The sequence below is a fragment of the Vicia villosa genome, unplaced genomic scaffold, assembly GCF_029867415.1.
Source record: "Vicia villosa cultivar HV-30 ecotype Madison, WI unplaced genomic scaffold, Vvil1.0 ctg.003522F_1_1, whole genome shotgun sequence".
NCBI classification, from domain to species: Eukaryota; Viridiplantae; Streptophyta; class Magnoliopsida; order Fabales; family Fabaceae; genus Vicia; species Vicia villosa.
In genome coordinates this window covers 96,477-116,068 of record NW_026706228.1, presented here as the reverse complement: position 1 = coordinate 116,068, position 19,592 = coordinate 96,477, and the positions used below count along the sequence as shown (strand labels likewise).

The following is a 19,592-nucleotide window of genomic DNA, read 5'->3' as shown; positions in this document are numbered from 1 at the left end:
ATTTTAATATATTCAAATAATGGATCTTGCTAACTAGTACTTTTAAGACAGTCTTTAAGTATACTGAATAAATAAAGTATTTTTTATAAAAGTTAACTTTTTACTTTTAATATATTTTTAATGCATTAAGTACACATATTTTAATAAAAACTTACTACTTTAATCACTTAAAGAATGTTCCAAGGACACTGACATTTCCCTTAGATAAATATCATAAAATAAAAATTTATCTTTTTAATAACCAAAATAATATAATTTCGTACATCACCGATTTGATGTACAAAGCGCGTATACTGAAAAAAAATAAAAACTGCAGTGTTGTGTGAAGTGTTGTAGTAGTTGTGCAGTACTAATTCACAAATCTCTTCTCTTCTTTTTCTCTCTTCTTTCTTCAATGCATCACAAACTCACAGCAACATTCCAAAACCCAAATCATTATAATAAATCACCACTTGCTTACTTTACAGCTCTTGATTCGATCTAAATCTCTCCCAAATCACAAAACCCCTTTTCACTCACTTTCGGTAAAATCTCATTTCATTTTCAGGGTTTAATTTTTCGCTCTAATTTATATCTTGTTTGATTCTTTTTCTGTTTCTTTGTTGAATTTTGGTTGTTGCAGTTGATTAGGTTTTTGAGCAGAGACGAAGATGGGTGAGGGTGAGCGTTTTCAGCTGGGGACTGTTGGCGCTTTGACTCTTTCTGTGGTTTCTTCTGTCTCCATTGTTATTTGCAATAAGGCGCTCATGAGTTCACTGCATTTTATTTTTGGTAATTTTTTTTCAATTTTGTGTTTCTACTGATTTTATGTTTATGCTGTTTTGTTTGTGTTCTAATAGCATCAATTGAGCTTTGTTTTGTGTGATTTGTTGTTAGAATTTGAGTTTTGTTTGAATTTCATACTCTAGATTTTGAAATTTTTGTTGTTTGAATTATTCAGTGATGATGCTACTTGCATCTTAGGGTGTGTGTTTGTGGAAATTTTGGAATGAAAGTTACGTTATACTTGATTGGATTAGTAGAAATCTGAGAAGGTGTGGAAATTGAGATGTACTTCATTTTCGGTTTTGTTCGGCAATCGTTTTCCACCAACTTAAGCTTTTATGCATGTAGTAAGAGTAGAACTTGTAGCCGGGTTTTTCGAATTTTAGAATCTATCATTTGTCTTTATGTTTGGAATTGGAATGTAGTAAAACTAGAACTTCAAATCGGGTTTGTCAAATTTTAGAATTTATCATTTGGCTTTATGTTTGGAAATGGAATGTAGTTTTTCTTGATACGCTTTGTGGGAATGTGGCTCTATTAATCAAGTTGTTGGTATCATTTCTTTTTCCAAATTAAATATTGGCTCTTTGGAAGTATAGATTATTTGTTGTATTTGTTAACCGTTACGGAATCTAGGATTATGTCATACTTCCTGAAGTTGACACTGCAACTGAGTAATTGGAATAATGTAAAAGTTGCCTCATAAAGAATATCACTATTTGAAAATTTGAGCTTTCACTTTTATATTTTGTGAATTGTCTGAATTCAAGTTGAAATTGTCTTTTTATTGCAGCTACAACTTTGACAAGCTGGCATCTACTTGTCACATTTTGTTCTCTTCACTTGGCACTCAAAATGAGATTCTTTGAGCATAAAGCTTTTGAGCAAAAAGCCGTTGTTGGATTTGGGATTTTAAATGGAATCTCAATTGGACTTTTGAATTTGAGCTTGGGGTTCAATTCTGTCGGCTTCTATCAAGTATGGTTTTTGTTTTGATTCTGTTTGTCTCACGTGTTGATTTGTTTGTTGTTGATTTTGAATGTCTTTGATATTTGTATTCAGATGACTAAGCTTGCAATCATTCCTTGTACTGTACTCTTGGAGACCCTATTTCTCGGGAAGAAATTCAGGTTCTATTTAACTTCCTGTCCATACGATGATTTTTTACGTCTGTTTGTCGTTATATACCTAAATATCTTATCGGTGTTGTCGCTACATACTTAAATATCTTGGCGGTTAAGTATGTACCAGTCAATAATTGTTTATTAACCTACCTATTTTGTCTGTTATCTTTTCTTGTTCTCAAATTTTCCACGCCCTCCCTGGCTCATTCTTTTTACCTGAAATATTATGGTATCCAGTAGTCATGCCCTCGTGCTCATTTTTAATGCCCAAGCGTTGCTGTCTTTAATAGTTTTTCCATTAATTTTTAAATTGTAAACTAGCTTAATTGTTCTCTTTTCATTGTCATTGCAGTAAAAGAATTCAATTTTCCCTATCTATCCTCCTTATGGGTGTTGGGGTTGCAACAGTCACAGATTTGCAATTGAATGCTCTGGGATCATTCTTATCTCTTCTGGCAGTGATTACAACATGTGTTGCTCAGATTGTATCCTTGAAAATAATTAGTTTCACTTATATTTTGTACCAATATTATGAGATCATTTTGTTACAATTTGAATAGAAATATATATCATGGGACTCAAAGTTTCGAACATGTTTCTAGATGCACCATTTCGCCAGTTAGATGGCTTTTGATGATATGGTCTGCTAACTAGGGTTCAGGGTTTAGGGAAAGAAACATCATGCATTTGCCTTTGAGCACTTGAAAGATGATAACCTGTTCTAAGATACATGTAATGCACAAAGAGTTATTCTGCAGCATATCATTTATCTTTCTTATTAACCTGCAAGCAGCTCTCTATGCTCACTCTGCTTGTCTTTGAGCGAGTGCCGGTTTTTTATCAAGGCTATCGTTTATGTCATTTGAACGCAATTAGGAGAAATATATCTCCATATTACACTTGAAATGTTTACAAAAAATGGTTGACTGGTGAAATTTCATGGTTAATCAGCTCTTTTTTGTTGAGTGTATTGTCCTTAATTAGCTGCTTTCAGATGACGAACACTATCCAGAAGAAGTATAAGGTTTCTTCTACCCAGCTTCTATATCAATCATGTCCATATCAAGCAGCAACCTTGTTAATCTCTGGTCCGTATCTGGATAAACTTTTGACCAGTCAAAATGTATTTGCTTTCAAGTACACAACACAAGTGACGGTAAGCGTTGAAAATTATTCTTTAGCTTCTTTTTCCCCCCCCAGAGACTATCTTATAGTTTTTTTTATGCCATTTTCATTGTTTTTATTTTCTGATTTGCAGGTTTTCATAGTTCTTTCCTGCCTCATCTCAATTTCTGTCAATTTTAGCACATTTCTTGTAATTGGAAAGACATCTCCTGTCACCTATCAGGTTCTTGGACACCTGAAGACATGCCTTGTATTGGCATTTGGTTATACTTTGCTCCAGGATCCATTCAGCTGGAGAAACATCATGGGTATTCTATTGGCCATGGTTGGAATGATTCTGTATTCTTACTATTGTACTCTTGAGAATCAACAAAAAGCCATTGAAGCTGCGGCACTAGCATCCCAGGTTGGTTTTACTCAACTGACTTTACTCTTTGTCTTTGCACTTAGCATTATCATTTACTAAAAGAACATTTTGTGACACCGTTTCCACTAAATCTTTGCAGGCAAGAGAAGGCGAATCTGACCCTCTCATTAATTTGGAAAAAGGAAGCAGCACTGTGACTGACAGTGTTGGACATATGTCCCCTGTATGGAGCAAAGACAAAGACTAGTGTGTTTATGAGCTCTGTAAAATCATTGTGGAGAAACAGTTAAAGTTTCTATAGAGGGTTAAAACCTGTAAACCATATGGTATTAGGAAATGCTGCCAAATCCGTCTTATTTCGTAGGCTAGCGTTCTGTGAATTGTTTGCCAACTATCGATATTAGAGAGAGGAACAATTACATGGTCATGTTGCAATTATCTTGACCACAAATATGGCTCGTATTAGTAGCAGATATTTCTTGGTGATGTTTTCACATCATGTTACATTCATAATTTTATATACATATATCCAAACTTTTTTCCCTCTCGTTTCTTAGCTTCTAATATTTGTTTCATGACTTATTGTGATCCTAACTCTCTTGATCGAAAAATGGTGTGGTGGGAGTGCTTTTCAAACTCCCTCATTTTTTAAAATGTTCGCACATGTCTTGGATCTTTATTTCCGGAGACTTTAAATATGAATTTTATGATAAATTTTCTGTGGTATCTGATCAGGATTTATATAAAGTTCAAAGAAGTCTACAAAACTCAACTATATTTTATGGTAATTCTAATCGGACAATTAATTATGTTGTATGAATCAGACAAGATATTACAAAATTAAATTTCATTAGTGATAAAGGAGGAAGATCAAGATTAGATTTCATTAGTGATATAGGAAGAAGATTATTTTTAATGATTTATTAAAATTGAAAAAGAGAAATTCAATGTTGATGGCCCGTTTTAGTACCCCAAATATCTTCATAGTCAGCGACAAAGTTCGAGATGAGGGATCTTGGTATTGCCACCAAAATTCTTATGATTGACATCTGGAGAGATAGAGAGCAGTCGATATTATGTTTATCTCAAGAGACATACTTATGGAAGATTCTCGATAAGTTTGATATATTGAATTTCAAGCCTGTTGGGACTCTGACAAATCCTCAATACAAACCAAGTATAACTTAATGTCCAAGTAATGAGGTCAAAAGAGCATATATGAATAGCATACAATATGTTAACATAGTAGGTTCTTTGATGTAAGCTACATTCTGCACTAGGCCAGACATAACATATGCAGTTGGCCTTATGAGCAGATATATGGCCAATTCTGGAAAGACGCAGTGGTTAGTCCTAAAGTGGATTCTAAGGTAAATAAATACGTCTCTGAGCAGGGTCCTGGTTTATGGTGGAGTCTATGGTGATGATAACAAAGTAGAAATTTAAGGATTTGTCGACGCTGAGTATGCAGGTTATATGAATTCTAGAAAATCTATTTTTGGATATGTTTTCAATATGTTTGTCACAACAATTAGTTGGAAAGCGATATTTTAGAAGGTTGTTGCCTTATCAACCATTGAAGCAAAATATATTGTCCTTACTGAAGTTATGAAAGAAGCATTATGGCTTGAAGGTTTTTCTAAGGAGCTATAACTTCAAGGTCAAGCAATCACTGTTAAATATGATAGCCAAAGTGCATTACACATGTCGAAGAATTCAACCTATCATGAGTGAACCAATCACATTGATGTGAGACTACAGTTCGTAAGAGAGATAATCGAGCGTGGAGAAGTCCAAGTGCTGAAGGTTTCAACTGAAGACAATGTTACTAATATGATCACCAAGACATTGTCAAGTTGCAAATTTTTCCACTATATGTAGTTGATAAAGCTGCATGAAAAAAGCTAATTTGTTCCCTTGATGTTGTATAGTTTGTTTCAAGGTGGATATTTGAGGTAATTGGATTGAGCTCTAGTCTCGATAAGGATTGGTTTGACAGAAATCAGAGACTTGCATATTGTAGTCAAAGTCTGTTCAGGCATGCAATTGTCGTAATATACTACGTTGTTAGCATGTTGAATTGGGTAAGCCTATTAGTCAAATTGCATAAGTTAGCTTAGTAGTTTATAAATAGAATAATTCTCTCATGTTGTTGAGAGATCATTGATTGTTGTTATTCACTTGTAATATTTTAACTCTAATTGAGAAAGGGAATATTAAAACAATTATAATCAATCATGATCTCTTCTCTCTCTCTCTCTCTCTCTCTCTCTCTCTCTCTCTCTCTCCCTCTCTCTCTCTCTCTCTCTCTCTCTCTCTCTCTCTCTCTCTCTCTCTCTCTCTCTCTCTCTCTCTCTCTCTCTCTCTCTCTCTCTCTCTCTCTCTCTCTCTCTCTCTCTCTCTCTCTCTCTCTCTCTCTCTCTCTCTCTCTCTAAAACTAGAAGATTTCTTGCGTTTGTGCAAGAAATTCAATATTTCTCGTAAGTTAGCGTAGTAGTTTATAAATAGAATGATTCTCTCATTTTGTTGAGAGACCAATGATTGTTGTAATATTTTAACTCTAATTGAGAAAGGGGATATTAAAACAATTATAATCAATCATGATTTCTTCTTCATCTCTCTTCTCTCTCTCTCTCTCTCTCTCTCTCTCTTGTAAAACTAGAAGATTTTTTGTGTTTGTTCAAGAAATTCAATATATATATATATATATATATATATATATATATATATATATATATATATATATATATATATATATAACTTTTTTGTTTCTCTAAATGTGTAGGAGTGTGATATTGGAATAGTGGGAAATTAGTTTAGAAGTAACACTTGTGTAGAATCATCTCTTAAGGTTGATAGTAGAGGAGATAATTTCCTAGGTTCAAGTATCGTGGTTTGTTCCCTTATATGAATATATTAACTAATGATTGAATTCACATGTACATTTAAAGAATATGTGGTGTTTTAAATTTGAGGAATGGATAGTTTATGTGTACTCATTGAGATACTAATTTATTATTTATTTAATTTTATGTGCGTCGTATTTTAGATTTTTGTATGTTATTTTTCAAGTTGGAAATAATATGTTATTCATGGACTTTTGGAAACATATGAAACACCATTGATGTGTTCATCCCAAGTTCGTACAAATTTATGATGATTTTGGGATTTTTTTTAATTGACTAGAGATATGTATTTTGTGAAGGGTTAAATATACTTCACCCCCTGCCAATATAGCGAGATTCGGTTTGCCCCCCTAAATGATTTTTTTTTACCAAACGCCCCTTATAAAACCCAAATCATGGATTTACCACTCCTTGTTACCACACGAGCTGACTGGGCAATGGAAGACTGGACACGCTGGCGCTGACATGGCTGAGTTCTTAGGTTTGAAATGAAATTCATATGTTTACCCCCCCAAATCATACATTTCCAGATTAGGGTTTTTTGGCAAAATTAGAAACGAGAGGTAGAAGAGGGAACGATGGCTGAAGACGGCGGCACAACGGTGGAATCGGCTGAGGTAAGTGTTCATTTGTTGTTCTTCACCGGTACTTCGTGTATTATGTTGTCTTAAACGATGTTTTGTATGCAGTTGAATGTAAGGTTTGACTGTTTATTTCACCATGGAGGAGAATTCATGAAGCCTCACGACGGTGAGATGATTTACAGAGGCGGGGTTACGACGCTTATCACCGGTGTACACATTGAAAGCTGGACTCAGAGTCACATTCAAAAGGTGGTAAGTGGGTGGGGGTATGTAGTTGGATCGTTTAGGTTATGGACCAAAATTCCTGAAATAGATCCTAATTATTTCCAGATTAAGAGTGATTCTGATGCTTATGATTTAGCTGCGTTTGCTTGTACAATGAGAGTTGATGGGAAATTGTTTGTTGAACACGATGCAGATATACACAGTAGTAAACCTAGGTGTGTGAATGAAAGTGTAGAGTTAGAGGTAAGTGATGAAGAGATCGTAGAAGGGATGAATGATAGTGAGGATGAGAGGGCCACAACTCTTGATGATGGCTTTGGAGCTGTTGATGTTACTTTACCAGTTAGTGAGGGCCCTATTGTAGCTGGTTTGTTGACTTATCCTAGTAAGAGAAAAGGTGAGAGTGAAAATAAAGGTGAGGATGATGAATATATAAGTGAGGATTTACTAAGTTCTGATCCTGATGCATCAGGGGATGAAAAAGAGCCCAAGTTTGAGAAGTTTAAGAAGGAGGAGCTTAATAAGGATTACAAATTTAAATGGGGTATGGAGTTCAATACCCTAGATGATTTTAGAGAGGCCATCCGTGAGTGGACAGTATTAAATGGGAGGGAAATTACCTTTGTAAAAAAATGAGAGTTATAGAGTGAGGGTTGAGTGCAAGGCCAAATGTGGTTTTTTAATGCTTTGCTCTAAAGTGGGCCATAAGCACAGTTATGCCATAAAGACTATAAAAGATACCCACACATGTGCTAGGGTTTTGGATAACAAAAGTGCAAGTTCTAAGTGGGTGGCTAAGGCTGTGGTCAAAAAGATGAGAACATCTGACAAGGTAAGGATTTGTGACATAATCCAAGACATGAGGCAAAATTTTTCTGTTGGGATCACTGTGTGTAGGGCCTGGAAAGCAAAGTTGATTGCCAAAAAAATCATTGAAGGAGATGCAAACAAGGAGTATGCAAATCCGTGGAGGTATGCATCTGAGTTGCATAGGGTCAATCCTGGAAACACTATGAAGATAAACATAGAGAGGCATTTACCTACCATCCAACCAAGGTTTGGATCTTTTTATTTCTGTTTTGATGGATGTAAGAAAGGTTTTACAAATGGTTGTAGACCCTTCATTGGGGTAGATGGATGTCATTTGAAAACAAAGTATGGAGGTCAACTATTGATTGCTGTTGGAAGAGATCCAAATGATCAATACTTCCCTTTGGCCTTTGGAGTGGTGGAAACAGAAACCAAAGAATCATGGAGGTGGTTTATTCAACTGTTAATGGAAGACATTGGGCAGGACAAAAGAATTGTGTTCATCTCAGATCAGCAAAAGGTGGAGTTAATGTTATCCATCATTGTGTTTCATTTTATTTCAATCCTTGGTTATAATGATTGTTTCTTAATATGTTTCCGGGACTGGTTGCAGTTTTTGAAGAGCTGTTTGAAAGAATTGAACATAGAGTATGCTTGAGGCACTTGTATGCGAATTTTAAGAAGAAGTTTGGTGGAGGAGCATTGATAAGAGACTTGATGATGGGAGCAGCCAAGGCAACCTACCAACAAGCATGGACTTTGAAGATGAATGAGTTGAAGGCCGTAGATTCAAAGGCTTGGGCATGGCTCATGGCAGTTCCTAGAAAGTCTTGGTGTAAGCATGCATTTTCATTTTATCCTAAGTGTGATGTGCTTATGAATAACATAGCTGAATCATTCAATGCCACTATTTTGAATGCTAGAGATAAACCTATACTGACCATGTGCGAATGGATTAGAAAATATCTGATGAGTAGGTGTAGTAGTTCTACTTTGAAACTAGACAAGTGGCCACACAAAGTGATGCCTATTCCCAGGAAAAGATTGGACAATGAGGTAGCTATGAGTGGTCACTGGTTGCCAACATGGGCTATGGAAGAGAAATTTCTGGTCACACATGCCTATAACAGGCAAGAGTTCATAGTTGACATTGCTAAAAAGAATTGCACATGTAATTTTTGGGATCTGGTAGGTATTCCATGTAGACATGTTATGGCTGCATTAGGGTTTAGACAACAGAACCCTGAGGATTTTGTTCATGAGTATTACACTAGAGACAGGTATGCCATGTGCTATGGATTTGCTATTAGTCCAATTAATGGCATTGACATGTGGCCTGAGGTAGAAAGTGAAGAACTTTTACCTCCTAGTTACAAAAAGGGACCTGGAAGGCCTAGGAAGCTAAGGATAAGGGAAAGTGGGGAAGAGGGTGCTAGAAGAAGGTTACCTGGTGTATCTTATAGATGCACCAGGTGTGACAAGGTGGGCCACAATGTTAAGACATGCAAGAGCAAGAGGCAAAATCAGAGTGCCATGAAAAGAAAGGTAATTTATCTACTGCAATTGTTTTTGTATGTAATATAGTTTCTTTGGTTATAATGTATCTGGATTTTTAAATGCAGAAGAAAATGAGACCAAATGCTAATGAAGAAGGTACTAGCAATGTTGGAAGTCAGTCTGCTCCAAACAATGAAGAATGTACTAGCAATGTTGAAAGTCAGTCTGCTCCAAACAATGAAGAAGGTACTAGCAATGTTGGAAGTCTGTCTGCTCCAAACAATGAAGACCATGAAGATACCAAAACTGATTCATTGTTTGGAGATGTAACTGATGACATGCTAAGCAGCATACCAGACTTCCATTCTCAGGCATCAACAAGCAACAACTACAAGGGCAAGGGAAAGATGATTGACAAACCAGTTGTGAGGAGAAGGGTAAGTGAGAGGATAAAGGAGAACTGGTTCAAGAAACCAAAACCATTCACTGGTCCAGGTTCAAACCCTGAGCAGCCTATTTGTATGGACATTGATGAAGAGAAATCTTCAAAGATTACTCCAAAAAGGGCATCCAAGATTGCTCCAAAAAAGCCATCCAAGCATTCTCCAAAGAAGCCTTCAAAGGGTACTCCAAAGAAGAATACTCCAAAGAAGACTACTCCAAAGAAGGGAACTCCAACAAAGAAGACTTGAATTTTCATTATGTTTAATTTGATTAGCCCTTGTTGTTTATTTTGACTAGCACATGTTTGGTGCACTAATGTAAGGTTAAAGTGTGACAGTTATTTTGAGTAGCACATGTTTGGTGCATCTATGTGCTGCTAAGACAGTTATTTTGAGAAGCTAATGTTTGCTAAGACAATTTTATCATGTGTATTCTGAATTATGCCCTTGATAAGGTGCACTTGTTATGTTAAAGTTTCAGTTTTAGTTCATCAATTTCAGTTTTAGTTCATCAATTTTATCATGTTAACAGACAGGTTTCATTGATGTAAATTACACATTTCCAATTGACATAAAACATAACTCATTTTATTGCCATAAATTCAACAAGGTTATACATCCAAATGCCACCAACATACACAATGTCAAACAAAGAGCTGTTAACCTAAGTAATACACAATGCCAATAAGCAATAAACAGAGAATCAAAATAGTCTTCTTCAGCCTCATATTAACACTTGTCTGACTTGCATTCTTCTTCTTCAACTTCTCAATTTTGTTTGTTGCAGTCTCTAACTTCACTGATAGTATATCACATCTTTTACATTCTGGTAGTTTCATCCGATGCACATTGATATGGTCTCTGATTTCATAATTCCACAAGAACAATTGACAACTATTCACAGACTGCAAAACACACACACAATGAAGGCTTGTTTAGTAAAGACCAACTTTCCACAATTTTCCCAGATGTTGAACAATTTTCCAGATAATAGAGAAGGATACTTACCCCAGCATTGCGACATTTCCAGAAATTGCGATTGCGATTTTGAACCGTGTTGGCCACCCATAACTTCATGGGCCTGTCACAGCCACATCTAGGTAAATCTGGATTTTGAAACGAGTTGACACTGCTATACGAGTTGCTCTCCGCCATGACTGAAGAAAATTAATATGGGATTGACGAAGATGGCTGAGTGAAGAAAATGAATATGGGTTTGCGATGATGGAGCAGGGCGCGATGATGGAAGCGAAGCAAGAGAAGGAAGACGATGGAATAGCTTTTCTGGGAAAATTGTGAACGAAGGAAAGAGGGAAAGATGAACCCTAATTTTATGAAGGTGGGTCAGCCATGTCAGCGCCAGCGTGTCCAGTCTTCCATTGCCCAGTCAGCTCGTGTGGTAACAAGGAGTGGTAAATCCATGATTTGGGTTTTATAAGGGGCGTTTGGTAAAAAAAATCATTCAGGGGGGGCAAACCGAATCTCGCTATATTGGCAGGGGGTGAAGTATATTTAACCCTTTTGTGAATGATTGTCACATATCTATATTAGTTGGACGAGTAGGAAGACAAGTTTGACAAATTATGTATGACAATATGATGTTCAAGCATCTTTCTAATCTTGATTAATATTGCATATCATGGTAATGTGACTACTATTACACTAATGAAGGTTATTTTGGTGGTGCAGTTTATTCAGTTGGACGTCATTATTGAAGACTCACATAAACTAGTAACAATAAAGTTATAAACAACAAGACACCAATTATATGAATCAAGCGTATTCAAATCACCTAATAGCTTAGTAAATCTCGACAAATGCAAGTAATATGCAGAGTCTAGCAAAACTAACCATTCCATGGTTATGGGCACGAAGTTGAACTACTAGAGACTTACCAACAATAGACAACCTAATAGAAAAACAAACATCAACTGGAATAAAGGAGACTATCATATCCCTTACCCTAAACCCACATTACATGCATCTCATCGACTTACTAATTCTCATAATAGACCACTTAAGATTGAGAAGTTATTAGGTATATCCAACATCCGCTTAAATGGAGTGCATTTGATTTTGGCATGTTGAACGAGTGTTAACCTTTCGTTGATATTGCCCAATGTAACTGACATACAACCATGCCTCATATGTACCTTAAAATGTAATTACTTGATGATGTCATATTTAAGAAATCATTAATTCAAACTGATAAATCCTTAACCTTAATCCTACAACAACATAATAAATAAATGTAAAAGAACTTATTAACAAACTTTCAAACCTTAAACTCCTTCTTTATCCTAATTTAGAACAAATTTCACAACTAATTTTCACAAAAAATCATTGAAAAATCAATTTTTCACAACAATAAACCTACAAAACATGTTAGATTCGTGATAAGAAATGGAGAACATCGAATCTTGATAAATGAGAGAAGAAGCGTCACACCATCGATCGTTGAGAGAGGAAAGAGATGTGCTTATGTTCATTGAGAGAGAAGTCGTGTCGTCGACAAGATACAAAAGAGGTATCAATATACTTGATAGAAATTGAAAGAGAAGCTCTCTTTGAGTTAACCCTAACACTCGGTTCAAAATGATTGATTTTGTTTTGGTACAAGTGGAAAAGGAAAAGAAAAAAAGAAGAAATTATCTAGAAAATAAAGTCCCACTAGCGTTAGCTAGCAGAAGAGTGATGATTCTTATAGGAGGCTCCGTAAAAGACCGGTAGGCCGCATCATTAATAAGCACATGTTTTGCTAAATAATTAGTACAAGCATTTCTCTCCTTAAGAGTATGAACTATTTGAACTCGACATTCCCTAGTGAGAAGCTTTTTAATGTTGTGGAAAATCATGGCATAGTGATATCAAACATTAATCGTCTCTGAGTTAAGTCTGATAACAGAGTTGGAGTCAGAATAATACATCAAGTATTTGATGTCAAGTTCCCATACCATATGCAAACCATGATATATCGTCATCATTTCATTATGAAGGATGTTCGAATAACAAATATTACCCACGAAATTGTGAACATAAGCGACATCAACATTTTGAATCAATTCACTAAAACCCAAGACGTCATGATTAACAAGACTACTACCACCAACATTTAAAATCATATTACTACCTTTGTGTGAACTCCACATGATCGTTCTTGTTGGATGAGACAAATTATGCTTGAGAAAACATTTAGCTAACATATTAGCATAATTCATTGTGTTGTGTTTCAAATTATAAGAAGATACCAATACAGTAGTAATACACAATTTGTTTCTAGCACGTCACAACCACCAGAAAGCATCCAAAAAGACAGATCAACCATCAATGTCATGCCTAATCCAATCATATAAACTATCCCCTTGAAAGAATAGTAGGTTCAAAAATTCAATAGATTTCTGAAAGCGAGTAGTAAATTCACTGTCTCTCAGTAAATGTAGAGTTGTCTCAGCAGCCTGATTTCATCTAGTACATAGATCTGTCTAGAGTATACCATGATGACATAACATTGATCTCGTAGAAATGGACTCATGTAAAGCCATTCAAAGGAAGAATTTCACCTAGGAGCAAAAATACGCCATACCCACTTCCAAGAGTTATTGTCTGTTGTATTCTTAACAAATTCAAGTCTGTTAAGCTAGTTATAACCATCCCGAGCAGTATAGATACAATCTAAATTCCCTTTCTAGGTTAATCAATTAGGCACCATAAAGTTCAAACAAATGGGGAGCGCTTTCAGGCGGGCACAAACACTTAGAGAAATATTAATATATAATGAGTTAAGTTCCAATTTCTATCAAAGTAAATATCATTCACTCGCATTTCCAGATCGTGGTTATTCACATAGAGAACCTGCTCCACTTATTTCACTACCTCGGACTAATTGGAAAACCAGAAAGATGAGTTATCATCCCTTAATATAAATTCAAAGTGATATTCAAGAGCAGAGAGAGCTTTTATAATTGCATTCCAAGTATGCAGTCCATTTTTTTTCATATTAAGGAATATTTCTTCACTAATGTACTTATGCTTCAAAACTTGGAGCCATAGAAAATCACAATCCTGGTGGAGACCCCAAACTAGCTTACCCACATAGAAGTATTGACCTCTCTTGCTTTCTGGATCACAAGACCACACAACTCGTTGAGCTTGGTAATTTTATTGCAACGGTGCTTGGTGCAATGATGACACTATTTTTATAAAAGAAGCATTGACTTTCTTTAAAGTTCTTTTCTGCCATATATCTCTTATAAAAGAAGTTTACTTATGCGTTGAATCAAATGCACCCCTTCAAGGCGTCTGGTCCTGATGAACTCCATGATATTTTCTTTAAACAATTTTGACATATAGTTGGAGATGATGTTGTCCAACTTATATCATATCATCTATTGCTGAGACTCTTATCGCATTAATTCCGTCCATTTTAATAATTTCTTTATAATTTCTTTTATAAAAAATAATGACCATTTTAAGTAATTTACTCGCATGTTAACTATCAAGACTAGTTCTACCATGGACAGGTAGCATAATACCAGCAAGTAGCATAATAATTCACCAAAAGTAAAAAAGAGTGGCATAATAATTCATCTTTTAAAAAAATAATATTACTACTTGTCATCCATTTATATAGTCCACTCAACTCCATCGCCAAATTACCGAATCCATCACTCTAGACTTCTTCCAGAATCTGCATTCTCATTTCTCTCCCTCCATGGCCGCTCGAACCCTACTCTGCAGAAAAACCCTATCCTCCGTCCTCCGCAACGATGCAAAACCAATCGGAGCTGCCATAGCCGCCGCATCAACTCAATCCCGCGGTGTGCATGTCTTCACGCTACCCGATCTGGCTTACGACTACGGCGCTTTGGAGCCTGTCATTAGCGGCGAAATCATGCAAATCCACCATCAGAAACATCATCAGACTTATATTACCAACTACAACAAAGCTCTTGAACAGCTTCACGATGCCGTTGGGAAAGCTGATCCATCTACCACCGTTAAGCTCCAGAATGCCATCAAATTCAACGGCGGAGGTTTGTTTCCCCTTTTTTCCATGATTTTTGTATGAATTATTTTATTTGTTATGTGATTAATAATCATTTACTGTAGGTCATATCAACCATTCCATTTTCTGGAAAAATCTGGCTCCTGTTCGTGTAAGTTTATGCTTGATTGCGTTTCATGGAAACAATTGTGTATCCGGCGACTGTTTTACCTAATACTTCACACCTTATGCAGGAAGGAGGGGGTGAACCACCAAAGGAATCCCTGGGCTGGGCTATTGACACAAATTTTGGATCTCTTGAAGCATTGATTCAAAAGATTAATGCTGAAGGTGCAGCTCTTCAGGGGTCTGGATGGGTGGTAAGTTTTGTGGATTCTGAGAGTTCGAGCGGTAATCTATTTTATATCATTAGAGCTCATTGCCTGTTTTTATTTGAATTGTCCGGTTTTGTTTTAATCAATTTGTACTGCATTGCCAGTGGCTTGGTCTCGACAAAGAGTTGAAGAGGCTTGTGGTTGAAACCACTGCAAACCAGGTAAACTTCATCACGTCCCTTTCCACCTCCAACAATGTTCACCTTTTCTTTTCCCAAGATGCTAAAACTGGTAGTAAGTTATAGTTGCCTCATTGTTTATGTTTGGCTACAGGTTCTGGTTTTTAGAGAAATTTATCTTCGGTTGTATTTTACTTCCCAACATTCCAGATCCTTTCACCAATCACCATATATAACTATTATAATTTATCAGTAGTTATTTTAGTTACATTAAATCAATGAGTTCATATATTGCTTATCCTTGGATTGCTTGTCATCTTTAGTGATTTCTCAAAAGAATGGAAAAACTTCTGAATGATACTCGATTATTATAATATGACTCCCTAATCCGGGTTTGATTTTTGAGACTTTCATATTTTTATAGTCATAACTACAACAACCAAACCTTATCCCATTAAGTGGGATCGGCAACATGGATCAACTTCCGCCATAATGTTCTATCCATGACCATACTTCTATCCAAATCGTTAATCTCTAGATCTTTCTTTATAATATTTATTAGTCATAATTATTATTACATATTCAATCCATGTCGTTTTGCCTTTGTATTGATTTTTCTATATCTTTTTCTTATTTGTTTTCGGGCATGACATACATTTTAAAGATTGTATTGTAGCTTACCACAATTAATTCTTCTATCTTCATCTAAAGAATGTTTTTCCTGGTGGTGAAGATGTATTTTATGAATATCAAACAATTCATAGCTGTGTACACAAACAAAGTTATTGTAGTTGCCACAATTTGTTTTTGCCTCCTTTTTTTCAATTTAACTTCTTTTAGTTTTTTTCGTGAGACTGAGCACATTTTTATACAATCTCTTTGTTCTCTGGATATTTTTTTTCTTTTCAATTTATCTTTTTTATGATTTAACTAATTGCAACACTTTTTTTTATTCTATACCCAATCTCCAAATAATCAACAAGCCCTTCTCTCTAGGTCTATTTAACTGCCACATCTCCAAATCCATCACTGATTTATAGTGGAAGAGTGCTGAAGCTATTTAGCATTTTTTCTTTTTCTTTTTACATATGATAAAAGTAGTTTTGGCTATATCAGTTCAATTTTGATGATGTTATAAAGGCTATTAACTAGTGACTTGATTCAGGTTTCAAAAGAAAAATGATGTATGGACCTATTTTAAATTTCGTGACTTTGTTGGGACTTGAAATTGAATATATATCTAAAACATTTTCTGTATGCATTTTTATTCATATTTGGACTCTGAAATGTGGAAGTTGCAATGTTGATGAAATTTGGGATATTAAAATTTTGCACTTGTCAGTTGTCAACAGTTTTTCCCTTCCCTCATTCTCATTATTTTGAACTTGTGTAAATAATGTTTATCCTCAATGCATACTTGTCATTTCTGGTTTGTTTTTCCTTAATATGTAAGTTTGGTCATTTTATTTGCAGGACCCATTGGTCACTAAAGGGGCAAGTTTGGTTCCATTGCTTGGTATAGATGTTTGGGAACATGCCTACTACTTACAGGTAAAATTTTGGACTTGGTGGTTCATTTTTAACAGCATAATTGCTATGGTAACATAATATCAAAGCTGTTTATTTTCTCAGAGATGACAATAAATGCTGACTGACTAGTCTTTCCCGGGGCTCGTGCTCCTCGGGGGTTATAATCCCTTTTTATCCAATTCCTCTTTTGCCTCTTTCTTTTCATACACCTGCAGCCAAGCATTTCCCTCTTCTTCAGTCTGCTCTTTTTTCTAGCATTATTAACATGTATGATGGATCTATTGAAAACCTAAACAATCATAAACTCATCATGTAATATGAAGATATACAAACATGATGTCTCAAGCAAAGTAAGAACAAGGAACTTATCATTTCTGGAGATGTAGTAAAATCAAGACCTCATGAATTCTGATAAAATCTACAAAAGGGTAGAGAATATTTATTTCTTCTAAGTAGATGCTATGACTATTCATCATGAAATGTGACTGTCAAATATTTTCCACTGCTCATTAGAATTTATTTGCATCTTGATATTTCTGACTTTTTGTACTGCATCAAAATGTGATTATGAAGACATCTTGCTTGAAGAACTTAGCGCAAACCTAAACAATAACTAAAGAGAAACAGAGCGAATGATACCACAATGCCCTCTGCAATTTCAGAGCTTTATAATTAAATTCCGTTAATTTAGAATAATGGAAGTTGAAAATAATTACTAAGGGCCTGTTTGAAAGGCTTTTTAAAAACTCTATTTTAGTTTTTGAAAATTTAAAAACTAAAAACTTGTTTGAATATAATATTTTACAAATGTGTTTTTAAAAACTCTTCACAATTTTTCAGTTTTTAAAAGCAAAAAACTGAAATGGCTAAATTGTGTTTTAATTTTTACTTTTCAGTTTTTAAAAACTAAAAACAAAAACTATTTCAAACAGACTCTAATTTTTCTCATATTTTACTAATAATGGTTACATTTCTTTGACAACTTAATTGATACAAGAATAGGTTAACAGTTTACTTAAGCTTGTTATGTTAAGAGTTCAGGTCAATGATATAAGAATAGGTTAACAGTTTATTTAACCTATTCCTTTCTCTGTTAGTTAGGAGTTAGACTTTTAAGATTCGCTTCTTATACCTCCCTGTGTCTTACCCCACCATCTCTCGTGTGTGAAGTCGTAGATTCGGTTGTGCTTTACCTTTCTTTCAATGTCCCACGGCTATGTCTGGGTTGTGCTTTACCTTTCTTTCAGCGCCCAACAACCAATTCTTTCCCCGATGGGCAAACTTGGCTATATGAATCAATTGATGCCCACAATGTCCCATCATATATTAGGTTCAAAATAGATTTTTCACCCCTTGAAATTATTAGACTTTATATTCGGCACACTTCAATTCCTTAAGAGTGCAATTTTTTTGAAAGTAAATTTATCTCATTTTGCATTTCTTATCAATGTAGAAGCTCGTATCGTACTACTTTGACAATCGATAGAAAAAGAGAAAACATATAGAGCACTTTCTCTGAGATTCCTAGAGGCACACTAGTTTTTCTAAGGGTTTTCTTATGTATGCTTTTGTTTATGCTGTTGCAGTACAAGAATGTTAGACCAGACTATTTGAAGAACATTTGGAAAGTTATTAACTGGAAACATGCCAGTGAAGTATATGAGAAAGAGAGCTCTTAATCTGAAGTGCTGCTTGGTGTGAAACTTGGGACAACAGGTTTGCAGCTTGTTTGGAGATGGAATAAAATAATGTGAAGTGATAGATAAGACCTTCCTTTAATGTACTTACACTTTAGAACTTCGAGCAATATATGGCCGCAATAACCTTAACCTTTTTGCTTCTGGGATGTACTCCTTTTGCTTGAATGAGAGTCTTATGTGAAATTATGGCCCTCTTTCCAAGTTTCTTTTGTGAGATGAAGAAGTTGGAGTTATCAATGCATGTTTGGTTGGAGTTGTTTATACGAAAATTATCAATTTTCTAGTTTCTCTTTAAGCTTTAAGAACACTTTTCTTTTACAAAACTAATTAGTTTTTCACATAGACAATAGGGTTAGTACTTTTGTCTCTAACTAAAAGTTTATTTTAAAGAAAAAATTGTCTATAAATGTCAATTTCAAATTGTTAGATAGGAGGGCTTAGAGATAAGGTTGAAGCAAATGGGATGTAGAAAATGGTTCCCAAGTATATTTGCCATATGATTAGCGTGGTATCCATAGCCCTATGGTTAATGATAATAGGGATTCATAGCTCATGATTCCTTGTGGCTTAGCTTTGGATGCAACTTGCCCCGTGTGCAATCTTGAGGATGAATATATTTTCCATGTTTGTACAGATTGCCATCTTGCCTATGTTTTTAAGAATAAGTTAAATAAATAGATGGATAACACCAAAAAGGTAGAAAAAAGATGCCGATGCCGAAGAAGAGAGGTTCGCAACATATGAAAAATAAAGAAAGAGGTTCGTAACATAAGTAAAATAAATAATGAAAAATAAAGAAAAAAGAATTAGAAAGATTGTAAACTTAACTGATTGGCTTATTTCTATTTTCTTGAGAATTTCTTGAGTTTTTATTGGATCGAGATAAACAACCTTCAACAATATTTGGAGTTTTTGCATATAATCAATCCACTAGTCTTTTAACAACAAAGAGAGCTTAACAAACAAAACTTTTACACAAGATTAACACATTGGTGCCTTCAAATTCAAACAAAATTTT

The 19,592-nt window shown here is 35.1% G+C and overlaps 2 protein-coding genes across 2 annotated transcripts; both read left to right on the top strand.

The window, feature by feature from the left end:
- The first annotated feature begins 293 nt into the window (after positions 1-293).
- Positions 294-3,928, top strand: LOC131641139 (UDP-xylose transporter 3-like). The gene is made up of 8 exons (XM_058911453.1): positions 294-524; positions 623-771; positions 1,559-1,743; positions 1,828-1,895; positions 2,242-2,374; positions 2,884-3,045; positions 3,148-3,420; positions 3,521-3,928. Exons 2-8 carry the CDS (start codon positions 651-653, stop codon positions 3,626-3,628), a joined length of 1,050 nt encoding a protein of 349 aa, XP_058767436.1. The 5' UTR covers positions 294-524; positions 623-650; the 3' UTR covers positions 3,629-3,928.
- A 10,540-nt stretch (positions 3,929-14,468) lies between these two features.
- Positions 14,469-18,757, top strand: LOC131641136 (superoxide dismutase [Mn], mitochondrial-like). Its single transcript, XM_058911451.1, has 6 exons — positions 14,469-14,879; positions 14,956-15,002; positions 15,085-15,210; positions 15,330-15,386; positions 16,818-16,895; positions 18,461-18,757. The coding sequence occupies exons 1-6, from the start codon at positions 14,558-14,560 to the stop codon at positions 18,551-18,553; spliced, it is 723 nt and encodes a 240-aa protein (XP_058767434.1). The 5' UTR covers positions 14,469-14,557; the 3' UTR covers positions 18,554-18,757.
- The last annotated feature ends 835 nt before the right edge of the window (positions 18,758-19,592 follow it).